At 38.8% G+C, this 12,045-nt stretch overlaps 1 protein-coding gene across 1 annotated transcript in view; it reads right to left on the bottom strand.

Moving 5' to 3' along the window:
* Nucleotides 1–903: 903 nt before the first annotated feature.
* Nucleotides 904–12,045, bottom strand: part of CNBD1 (cyclic nucleotide binding domain containing 1) — a 295,769-nt gene continuing 284,627 nt past the window's right edge. Inside the window, exons 8-9 of the mRNA XM_059723910.1 lie at nt 3,393–3,452; nt 904–1,275 (exon numbers count right to left, since the gene is read on the bottom strand). Coding sequence (XP_059579893.1) covers nt 1,153–1,275; nt 3,393–3,452 — 183 coding nt within the window. The 3' untranslated portion in view covers nt 904–1,152. The remainder of the gene's footprint in view (nt 1,276–3,392; nt 3,453–12,045) is intronic.

Genomic DNA, 12,045 nt, shown 5'->3' on the forward strand with positions numbered 1-12,045 from the left:
CTCTCTCTTCTTTCTCCCTCTTTTTTTCTTTCCTCCTTTCTCCCCCCTCCCCACTGGATGCAGCCATCTTTGCTTGAAAAGGATGAACAACAGTTAAAAACTTGGACCCTTGGGCCTTTGGACCCCCTTGGTCCCTTAAAAAGTCCCTTCCTGGACTCTCAGGCCCCTGGTCTTATACACTGCCCTTTCTCTGGGCTCCTGGTCCTACACATCACCCATTCTCTGTGCTCCTGGGCCCCTGGTCCTACTTGCAGCTCTTCTCTGGCTCAGGGACCCTCTGGTCTAACTGAGCCCTTCCCTGGGCACCAGGACCCTCTGTGGGCTCAAAATAAAACAAAAAGCCACTTGCCTGTAAAACTCAGTCCTTCTATGCCCAGGGGCCTTGCCTCTGCTTCCAGGCCTGCAGAGTTGTTTATATAAGTTCCTCTCACATCAAGAGCCCTGTTGACTAGAACTCCACACCTTGTGGCCACCAGGAAGACACTACCTGATTGGCTCAGGCTCTGGGCTTGTAATGCTTCAGCCTGAGCCTCCTTCTAGTCAGGTGTGCCTTTCATTAGCCCCCTGTACCACACCTGCAAGCAGCCTCATAGGCTGCTAGCTCCCTTAAAGCAGCAGGCACACCCCAGTGCCCTGCTAAAGTGGGCAGGTCACTACTTAACATTAATCAATTGATGACATCTTAAGTGTAATATCTGTCAGGGGTCTCAGGCTCCAAACACCACAATTCTGTACTGCTACATGCAAATAAGATTTATTATACAGAGAACCTATCCTTCTTCTATACTAGTGTTTAAGAAAGTAAAACTCAGTTAATTAAAACACTTTACAAGGAAGCCAGAAACCTATTATTCCTGGAGTTTTTAATAATATGTTAAAATTAACTAAATGCCAAGAAAAAAATACACTTATTCATGTTTGTTTTTATTTCTTCCATCAAAAATGGGTCATAGCACAGGAAACAGGAGGGATAAGGGGAGGAAAGTTTGCCAAGTAGAAATAATTAACAGATGTATGTTGGTCTACAGGAAGAAATTGAGTAGGCGAGAGACTTAACCTGGGAGGGCTGTTGTGACAGCAAAGAGAAACAAAAGTAATGAAATGATTGTTGGCTTGCACTGAAGTCCCAAGCCTCTTACAGACCGACGTCACTTAACAGCATTTGTTCTGTCTCTTCCCACACCCTGCCTTAGCTGGATGACTCAATTCATGTGTCCATTTCCCCAAACCAGGAACAATTCCATTGTGAAACAATATATCTTGCACCACCATGTTCTGAAAAGAGAAAGAAAAACTTAAAGAAAATGAAAATATTACTGTGCTCAAGCTTTAACAAAGGAAAGGCCATTTAATATATAGCCTAAACAGAGCGACACATGACCTGCATTATGCTCATTTTATTCCACTAGTTTCAATGAATCAGAAGACAGAAGTACATTTATTTATACTAGCATGATGGAAGTACATTTATTTACACTAGTGTGAAGTGAGAGAAAGCCCACTGAATGGATGGGAATGAGATATAGTTATATACAACCAGTGCACTGAAGCAGAGAATCACTGTATGAATGCAGGGAGAATTTACCCCTAAAACTTTAAGTCTGTATTAGAGATAGGATCAAAACACAAAGACTGGGAAGGTTTATCCTGAAGGCTTTCATTTTGCCAGATGTGGAGCCAATGGCTAGTGCTGAAATTCAGGTTTGAAATTAACCTTACAAATCTGGAGAATTTGGAACTTGTTTTTTGGTTTTTTCCTGTTTATGAAAAATTATCAAACAGATTGTTTCTATTTAACAAACACGCACTAAGTTATTTCCATGTGGGACAGAGGCAAGGATATATTTTGCTAAACATATTGAAGTTAATTTTCTGTTACAGTACCTGTGTTTAATCAGAATGTTAAATAATTCATCTGGCACTGCAAGCTCATTCTTCGTAGAAGTGAAACTCTGGAATTTGATGCATAACAGACTGTGCCACATTTTTTTCTGAATTTTATGGCAGGCCACACATTTTCTGCCAGTGCAATAGTTCTATCTATATATACATCTACCAATCATCTGTATTTCTACAGCACCAATTACAACCAGCACTATTTAACATGTGTCACAGGGAAGGCTTTGTAGAATTGATTGATAACATGAAGATAAGAGCTAGTACAGTTTTTTTTAGCACAAAAATATATAATTTCAATATCTCAGAAAAAATCCTTACAAATACCAGCAGGACATCTATTAAATTCTAACACAGTCTTGATAACATAGGGACATCTGGTCACTTAAGAACCGAGCAGTGATAACACCTGCTAACAGATTAAACACATTAGGTAGTTGGTGCATTTTTGGTAAAATTTTGCACGCTATTGAAAATGCATTTATGTTCTCTCATGTAGCTACAGCTTCTATCAAAAACCACAAAGTTTTATGAATAGTTCTGTGTGGGGGGGAAGGGGGGAGCATGGTGGTGATATGAATAGGTTTGACCCTTATGTGCAAAGAGGAGAACAGTAAGACATAGGCACTATGCTGTTTGAAAGACTGCATTTTGGCAGCCATAGACCACAACAGGAAATCAGCACCTATGTAAATTCCAGTGACTAAGATTATCATATAAACAAAATGGAAACTTCTATACAACTTGGGCATCTATACACGTGCTCCGAGGAGGGATGGGTGGGGGGCTTTAATTTGAGTGGCTCTCAGAGCCACTCTAATTAAAATTCCTGCAGCTTCATGTGTATTCAGCATCCCATAATTCAAAATGGCAGCAGGGGTGCTTTAACTAAAGCTCATTCAATGAGCTTTAGTTAAAGCGCCCCCACCACCATTTTGAAATGTGGGGACACTGAATACACATGATGTGAAGGCTGTTGAAGCACACTAATTAGCAGGCTCCAGCAGACTTGAAGAAAACTCATTTAATTGTTTTGGCTCCAACACATGCTAATTAGCACATGGAGCAGAAATCCAGCATATGTTTAGGTACCCCTTATTTCCACAGCTACTTAAACCATCTTTGCACATTCATACTTATTTATACGAACAATGGGTTTGAATACTTTCAACAATGGGTACTTTGTATTGTACCGATTGTTTGGGTTTTCAGTTACTATGAGTGTTTTTTAATGCAAATGGGTTTCTTGATTTCTTTTAATCTGAAGGATATTGTCATCAAATTATGTTCAACATAGCTCAATTTTTGGTTTAAACCTCCTTGGTTTGATAGAAATTATGAAAACATATCTTTTTGCCTCTAGACTTGAAATTCCCCATTAAAAAACCTAATATTTTATTCACTCAAAGCTTTATTAAACTCCTTTTTACACAGGGTTTTTCACAAACATGGTAAGATGTTATGTAAGTGCTCCCTATTATTATATACAGTCATACCTTGACAACCTGCCATTCTTTGTGTCTTTCTTTGTTTATATATTCAAAGTTGATCTCATCCTAAATGGAAACAGAATAATTCTGATTATTTTTTTTCATTTTTTTTAGAGTCTTTGTGGCCTAATTTCAGTAACTGCCACATTTTATAATCCCATTAAGACTATATTATTAATTTTATGAGAGTCAAGTGTTTTTTGTGATATTTTTTATAGGAACACCTGGATAGTCAGGAGAGAAGTTTGACAAGCTTATGGACACAAAACTTTAATTTGTGTATTAATTAATTAATTAATTAATTAATTAATTCTTACATCTACAGCATTCTTACATCATACATCACTGCAAACAACAGGCAATGCAATATCAGTTAGAGATATGTTACTGTTGAGTAACTGTTCTCTAATAAGAATGCTTCTCTCACAGGGAGGTCACATTCAAAGCCAGACAAATGTTGATCCTATAACTTCACTTCATTAAAAAATAATTGTAAATGCTATTGACAATACACAGAATCAAGTCCAAATAACTATATTTCCACTTCTAATACAGCAAAATCTACTGGGACTAGAACCATAAAATCTCCTTTGCACACATCAACATAAAAATAATCTATTATGTCTACAGTTAAGCCAAATGTGAGCCTGACAGACTTTGGGCAACTCAGACAAAATCTGTACGTGAACACATGCATGTGTATATGCATGCATGCATATAAGCACACACATCCTGTAAAGGTGGCTTTGGTCCAAAGTCTTGAAAGATACAAATAATGAGTCTGATTGGAATGAACATAAACTGGCAACATCATTATTTGTTGGTTCACCAAAAATTTGACCAAGAACCTCAAGTCTATGTACATGATTTAATGGGATGGGATTAATGGGCTAAACTGATGGAGTCGTATGGCCTGCAAGTTTTTATGGAGGGGTCAGGATAGTAACATCATAATAGGACAGACCTAGAAATGATTTCTGCTGCACATACTGTTCACATAAATGATTGTCAGTGGATGCATTTATACATGCACTTTACTGAGGAGTTTACTACTTAGCTCTGCTGTAAATTGTCACCATCTACACATGCAACAGTATTAGGCCACAGTAAATTATTTAATTCCACTGCAGGAAATTACTGTTGGGGACAATACTACCTTATAGCGGAGTACTTAACTCTACCAAAATTCATGTGTAGATGATGACAGGGGCTGGCTGGGGCATGAGGGTCCTAAAGTGCATGGGCAGCCTACTGCCTAGCCCCACACTTTAGCACTCTCATGCCCCAGCCAGCCTCTCCACCAGCCGACAATGCTACCCAGAGCCCAGGGTTGATCCTGCAGACCCTCTGCCAGCCCAGGGTTGCTCTGCTCTGGCTCAAATTGCTGCATTCCTGGGCGCATGTGTAGATGCTGCACCCAAGAGCTGCTTACTCCAGCACAAACTGCACAGGAATTTATCACTTTGCCTTTATAGCATGTGTAGATGCACCCAGTGTCATTAATCCAGGTGGCTGGTGGTTTATTTGAGTAGCTGGTCCCATGATGTGGACAAAAATAGAGACAAAAATGTTTTTTTAAAGCTGTCAGGGCCTGAAAAGTGAGACACGTCTGGCCTGTAGGCAGACATTTGGTTATGTTTATTAATAAAAGCTGCGATCTTGCTATTCATGCCTACAAACAGAAAGTAGCCCATGATTATGCCAGTGAGAGCCAATGCTGGAAAGAGGAGTGAAATAAACCCCCTGGTGGGTCCGGTCTTACAGATAATTAAATGTTTTGCTACCCTGGCAAAAATTGCTGAAAACAACCTGCTCCACACTACAGAACCTCGAATGTATGAACAGTTCTATACAGAAAAACAAAGCTCATGCTTGAAACTTTGGTCTCAAGGAAATTGACAATCTTCACAGGACAAATCAGGCAGAAGGCAAGGCAGAGTTGTATCCTATAGCCTAACTAATTCAGAGGTATATACACTTTTGTAAGCAACAGCTTAGTTTGGCAGATACTATCAAAATTAGTCTATAAAAGGTGCAACTCTGCCCTGCCTTCTGACTTCAGACTAAGACAACTACAGAATGAGTACCCTGGAGTTCTTGGAACGACCCATTTTCTCTTCTAGATTTATTCTTTTGTAATACATTGTTGTGTGTAAATATTCAGAAGTAATTTGCATGAAGGATTTTGCTGAAAAGTGTTGGGCTCTGAAATGATAATAGAACCCTGACACTGAGCTTAGCCATCTATTCACACTCGCCATTCATGAAGGTCTTCAACAAGAATCTACTCGAGTTGATGAAATGGCTTTAGATTACACCTTAAGTTTACATTTCAAGATTTTAAAAACCTATTTGGGATGCAGTTCTAACCTTTATTAAAATGGAAATTATAGTCCTTAGTATAAAATTATCATCAGTGCCTGCTAATCACAAGGTACAGAAAGACAGTGTTTCTGCCCTTGAATTCCCAAGATCCACAGGGGCAGATCTGACTGTGGGTGAGATTAAGTTTTCCATGTATGTTGCTACCTAAATGAAAACAGTCCATGATTAATCACTGCTACTTTTCCTCTGGCATTAATTAAAAATATAATGGGGAGAAATTTGAGGGAAATATTCATAAAGGAAAAATATTAATTTCAGGTAAAAATCCTGTTAAGCAAAAAGGGAAAGAGTACTTGGATCAATTAAATATCTCAAATAGTAAATCACCAAAGCTCCTAAGGGGTCAGCCAGAGAAAATTAAAGTGCCACCAGCAGTCATTTTAAACAATTTATGAAAAGCAGGTAAGGTGTCTGCAGATAGGAAAGAAGTTAGTATAGAGTCAGTCATTAAGATGCATGCAAGGGTTGACTCAGATAATTCCAAAGTGTTTATGGCAGTGTAAGAATGACGTTGTAGCCAAATGCACCAAGTGCCCTCATGGCAACTATAAGTATAGTAGTCAACCACCGATCCTCTGGATCATGGTGTATGCATAATAGGTCTAGTCAGGTGCTTGATATATTTGTTTGTACAGAGTCTCAAGACTGTCACACCAAGACATTTGATGCATACACCTAGGCAAGAGTATGGAGTGCAGCTTACGCAAGACCTACCATTCCCCCTTTAGACCACTGAGATCAAATCCAAAGGCTAAACTGAGTCCAGATGTTCATTGCCTCAATGGCTTTAGCTTCTGCTGGACAGCAACAGGTAAGAACTGCTGCTGACTGTCTAATACCTCAGCAAGGGCACATTTCTGTCAGGGTGATATCCTTAAGCCTTTCTCCAACCAAGGAGTACCCAGAAGTCAGTGACAGCTAGGGTTTTTAGTTGCCCTATACTCATTTTACTCTGGAGGTTGCAACATTATGGTATTTTATAGAAGCTACCTTGCCATGAGTAGGCCCACAATGTTGCCATATTAGGACATATGATAATTTCAGTTTCATAGATGTCAGGGGCTGGAAGGGACCTTACAGATCACCCCATCCATCCCCCCTGCACTTGGGAAGGAAAGACTGCTAGGGTCAGATGAGCCCAGCAAGGTGGGTGTCAAGATGCTTTCTGAAGGTAACCAGGGTGGGTGACTGTACCACCTCTGGGAGGGTGGGACCACTAGAATTTGCACTGAAAGTGCACTGCACAGTGGCTCCTTTAATCTTGCAGTTTTCCCTGTGCACCACCCCCATCACTGATCAGCAGAGGGGCCCCAGCAGTCCCGCTGCTTGCTGTCTGGGATCATGGTGCGTGTCAGAAATCATAGCTTGGAAGTGAAAACTGCTATTTTAAATATGCCACAGTTTTTGCTTCCTGTCCAGGCAGCAGCAAGCAATGGGGCCACCACCAATCAGCAACAGAAGGCAAAAATCATGCAATACTTAAAATCATGGTTTTTGACTCTCTGCCAATCAGGGGCAGGAGGGGGGCAGATGGGGGAAACTGCAAGATTAAAGGAGCCACCATGAAGCACACTTCCAGTGCAAACTCCAGCGGTCCTTACATATAAAACTTCATGAAAGACCAACCAATTTCATGAGATAGATCCCTAAACCCAAAAGTGTATGATCTAAGAATTTGATATGCAAGTATGGACTGTGATACTTGTACAGGAGTCTGGAATCCACCTGTTGGCTGGAACAATGCATACACTGACAGCACAAAGACAAGAAATTGTGAAGGGGTGTCACATGTTTTGTTTATCATCAGATATTCCTTACTTTGATCCCCTATTGTTCTTATAGTTAATAGCCTATGCCTATCTTAGCTTATACACTATATTTCATTCCATTCCATTCCATGATCCCTCACATTCTTCCCTTGCTCATCAACTGTTTTAACCCTTGTTTATATTCAGTCACTACTTCACCCGTTTTTCTTCCTCCCAGTTGCCTTGGTCTGTCTTATTACCCTGCAACCCCCAACTACTGACACGTTATATCCACTGTCCCAAGACTCCCTACTTCCCTCCCTTCTATTGTAGCTTTGCCCGTGACCTAAACAGAAGCAGCACTAGGCTCCTCATTCCCATGTAGATCTTTCATCTTTTCCTTCTCCTGTTTGCTTCAATTTTAGATGAGGTTTCCTGACTTTTTACCTATAGGGAGTAGGATAATATAAATCATGTTACTAATTATGAATTGTATCACCTAGGAAATTATCAATGTTTTGCTGAACTTGTGTTATGAGAAAAAGTGAATGCCAAATGACATTATTTCATTTGAAAAACCAGCAACAAGATTTCCATAATCTTTATATTCAATAAATCATGCCAGATTAACCAGAGACCTAATTTTTTTAAAATCAGTGAATGCAGTTTACGGTTCATCATTAGACTAAAATACCAGGATAAGGATCTTTAGATTTAACGCTCTTTGGGGAAAGGAATTTATTTACACTGTATTTTTAGTTTTGCTGCAAGGAACCACGTCTCTCCACATATCTATCAAATCATAAAGGTTTATTCTTCAGATAAATCTACTCATAGACAGAAGGATGACTGACTGCAGGTTGAGAACTTATCCTCCAATTAACAATCAAGGGTTAACAAAATTTTTTATAGTTATTTGGTCCAAGGCAACTGCAGACAGTTCCACTATTTCTTTCCTTCCTTATATCTATTTGAAAAAGTTAAGTGACACAAAGCCCTATCCTGGCTCTCTTACCACCTTTTGTTACATCTTTTTTCAATTTGACAATGCTCTTTGTGTCTCTATGCTTATACATTATGTAGTGTAACATCGATTTAATCCTAACTAGAGCTCATAGGTGCTACTGTAATCATAACAACAATAACAATAATAAAAACAAGAAAAGAAAGAAATTCAAGAAGTTTAAAATACAGTTCTCCTGTCAGATGATCACTTTCAACTCCCATTAATTTAATTAGGGAGTTGAAACTGAGCTTCCCAGATTGGAATTAGTCCATTAAATTTTAGTCAGATATTCCTAAACATAAATGACATCAACGTTAATATGATCTACATTTTCCTAGAAAACCTTTCAGCCCAACACATACATTTCCAAGGCGTATCAAAAGAAAACCTATTATATTTTATCTTAGCCTAATTGTGTCAGCCTGGATCCGTTAATATATTTAACCAAGTCAAACTATTTCATGATGTTCACTTATGCCACATTCTTGATAATCAATGTCCAGTCTCCAGAGTGAAAATAAAATGATTTACATTGCACAGATCCCTAATCAGAGAGATCCCTGTTGGCTCCACATATGCATATTATAGCTTTCAAAGTCAATTGTAATGTTTATATGCTGAACTGGGTCCAAGTCTAAGGGAGGGTAACATACAAAGATTTCAGTGTTTTACTAAATTGGTCCACCTCTTTAAGAAGATCCACAATCAAAACTATGGAAAACAGATCAGAAAATCCATGCATTTGAGAGAATGGTGGAATTCCAAAAGTTTGTAATATATCTGAGGATGCTGCTGCCAGCCCATCAATCTCTTATCATAAAATTTGGAAACACAATATGAATCTGAGGGTAATTTAGCCCTATGAATGTTAACAGTTGACATTTTTCTTTTCCCTTTATGTGATGTTGAGGAAAAGATATTTCTACTCTGTGGTGCAAACAAAAGCATGACCACTGAGAAATAAATAAATAGGTAAGTAAGTATTCATGAGATGTTCAGCTTAATAAAATTGACCCCATAGGATGGTGAAATGTGAAGATTTATGCCATGTTTCTCAACTCATCATACCATACTCCACTTTTAGGGAGAATGTTCCATACTGTCATTAGGAAAGACCAACACCACCATACAGCTAACACTCGCTTAAAAAATCTAACAGGTTCATTCCTGTTACGTTAGTATAATAACAACAACAACAACACTTAAGCATGCTCTAAGCTCAGTGGCACTATGTCCTGACTGACTCAGGAGCCACCTAAACCAGAAAAACAACATACATCACCAACCTGTGTGAACTATGACAGAACACACTCCATTTCAATGTAAAGAACCCCCCAGAGTACATTAGTTGACATTGGCAGTTTGTGTTCCAGCTGTTGCAATATTCATGACTGCAGGAAAGACATAGCCAATATATGCAGTCAAAGAAAAAAAAATAAAAACCTTTGCTAATATTTTACACAAGAAACACAGGTAATGATTTGAAGAGTCACTTGAAGCTCAGAAGCCATGATCTGAGTATCGCAGTTCTAGCTCCATCTAGTTAAATTACAATGGAATTAAAATCTCCACGTACAGCATTCTTCACTCTATGAAATTCGTACTATACTTATGTTTGCAGAAGAGGACAACAGTCTATAAACCCATTGCTTACATCTTCATATTATTTAAAAGAACAGTTTCTAATGTTCAATTATTATATAGCAGCAACCACAACATGAATACAATAAAACAATTCAGTACTCTTATAAAACACAACCTTTGGTCCATAGAGGTATTCAACACAAAAGCCTTGCATGGCTTAATTTGCTATGGTACAACTTTGGGCAGTAAACAAACTTCAATGTGGAGTATGTTGATCAAGAAAATAAGTAACATAGATATTCTTTTCTGGCTTCTGTGCAAAGGATAGCTTTCTGTATATGTTCATATAATAAATTACACTTACAAGGCCCATTCCATTTCCCATTCTCTTTCAGTAAAAACTGATTTTTAAAAACATTTCAACATGCTGTTGTATAAAATGTATTTATACTCTGTGAGAGTCAAAATTTGTCTTGCACATTTTCTTGTACCTTTCTGAAGAGGACAAATACTTGACTGACTTGGTGCGTCTACTTCCAATGGTTTGTGGGATATAACTGGACTGCTGCATTTAGAGTTTGCTTTATAGATCTATAAGCAACTTTACAACAAATGATATCCAAGGCTTTTCTTCTAGGCCAGCAGTTTGGAAACAGTCTTTCAAATTCAATTAAAATGTTTTATTTCCCTACTGGCCTGAGGATAATAAAGGGAAGAACATCTGTACTTAATATTTCTCCCCTTTAGAAATCCTTCAGATTACATGCAAGCAAACTGAGGTCTATTGTCAGTGACTAATTACTTCAGATTTCATTTACAATTGAAGGTTGTTGACAGGAATATGATTATTGTTTTGAAAGTAAACAGGGAGGCTAAGAATAATTCAGGTCATCCACAGAAATAGTAAATATAAAAACACAGCAGCTTTTAGATGCTGCTGCTTCAAAAGTCAGTGATACAATACTTTTGTTATTAAGAATCAGGCAAGCAAATTTGCTAAGATGTGTGTTACAACTATTTTGATAAGCACAGAGTACAGTAGAAGCCCTGTTATCAGGCACGAGGGGGAAATGGGGGGTGCTGGGTATCAAAAAATTCTGGTTACCTGAGGCTGGCTGTTTTCGGTTGGGGGGTGGGGGCAGTGGCTAGACAGAGAGTGGTGGCAGTGCAGGATGGCCGTTTCAGCCTGATGCAGTGCGGTGGCAGTGCAGGGTGGTGGGTGGCAGTGGCGCTCCCCTGCATCCTGCTGGCCAGCCAGAATTCCGGTTAGTAGAGTATTCCAGTTAGTAAAATGTCAGATAACAGGGCTTTTACTGTACTTGGTTAAAGCCTGTTGAAATCAGTGAAAAGCGTTCATTGATTTCCTTGGTCTTTGGCTTGCTGTCCTGGTTGCCGCCCTCAGTTATGCTCCTGCAGTAAATTCTTGACCACCAGTGCAGCCTTGATTTGTCTTGAATCAAACTACAATGAGTTTCATGAACAAAGTAAGCTAATCTGAGCTGGAGCTTAAAAGAACAATAAGAGAAGTGTCCCAATTCTGACCTCACACAAACTGGATTTACACGTATATTCATTGACTTATATTAATGATGAGCCGTATCTGATTTGTACAAGTCAAATTATTGCCTTTCATGGTCCATCCTGGAAGAACGGTGATGAAATATTGCAATTCTCTTGTGGAGGTCTCTACACAAGCCACTGGGCACCAGTCTTAGTCAGTTTTGCAACTCAGCCACCAGGCATTATTTTGGCTGCAGCTTAATCCAAGGCCCCTGATACAGGTCTAGAAGACCCTATAACAAAATCTATCAGAAATCAACAACAGTTGCATTAAATAAAGTGCCATTTACTATAGTGAGGTTACATGCCCAGACAAGAAAATTAAAGAAAAAAACAAAACAGTTGTCTTATTAAAGTAGCTTTGGGAAAAAACCTG

This window comes from Alligator mississippiensis, chromosome 3 (assembly GCF_030867095.1).
Source record: "Alligator mississippiensis isolate rAllMis1 chromosome 3, rAllMis1, whole genome shotgun sequence".
NCBI classification, from domain to species: Eukaryota; Metazoa; Chordata; order Crocodylia; family Alligatoridae; genus Alligator; species Alligator mississippiensis.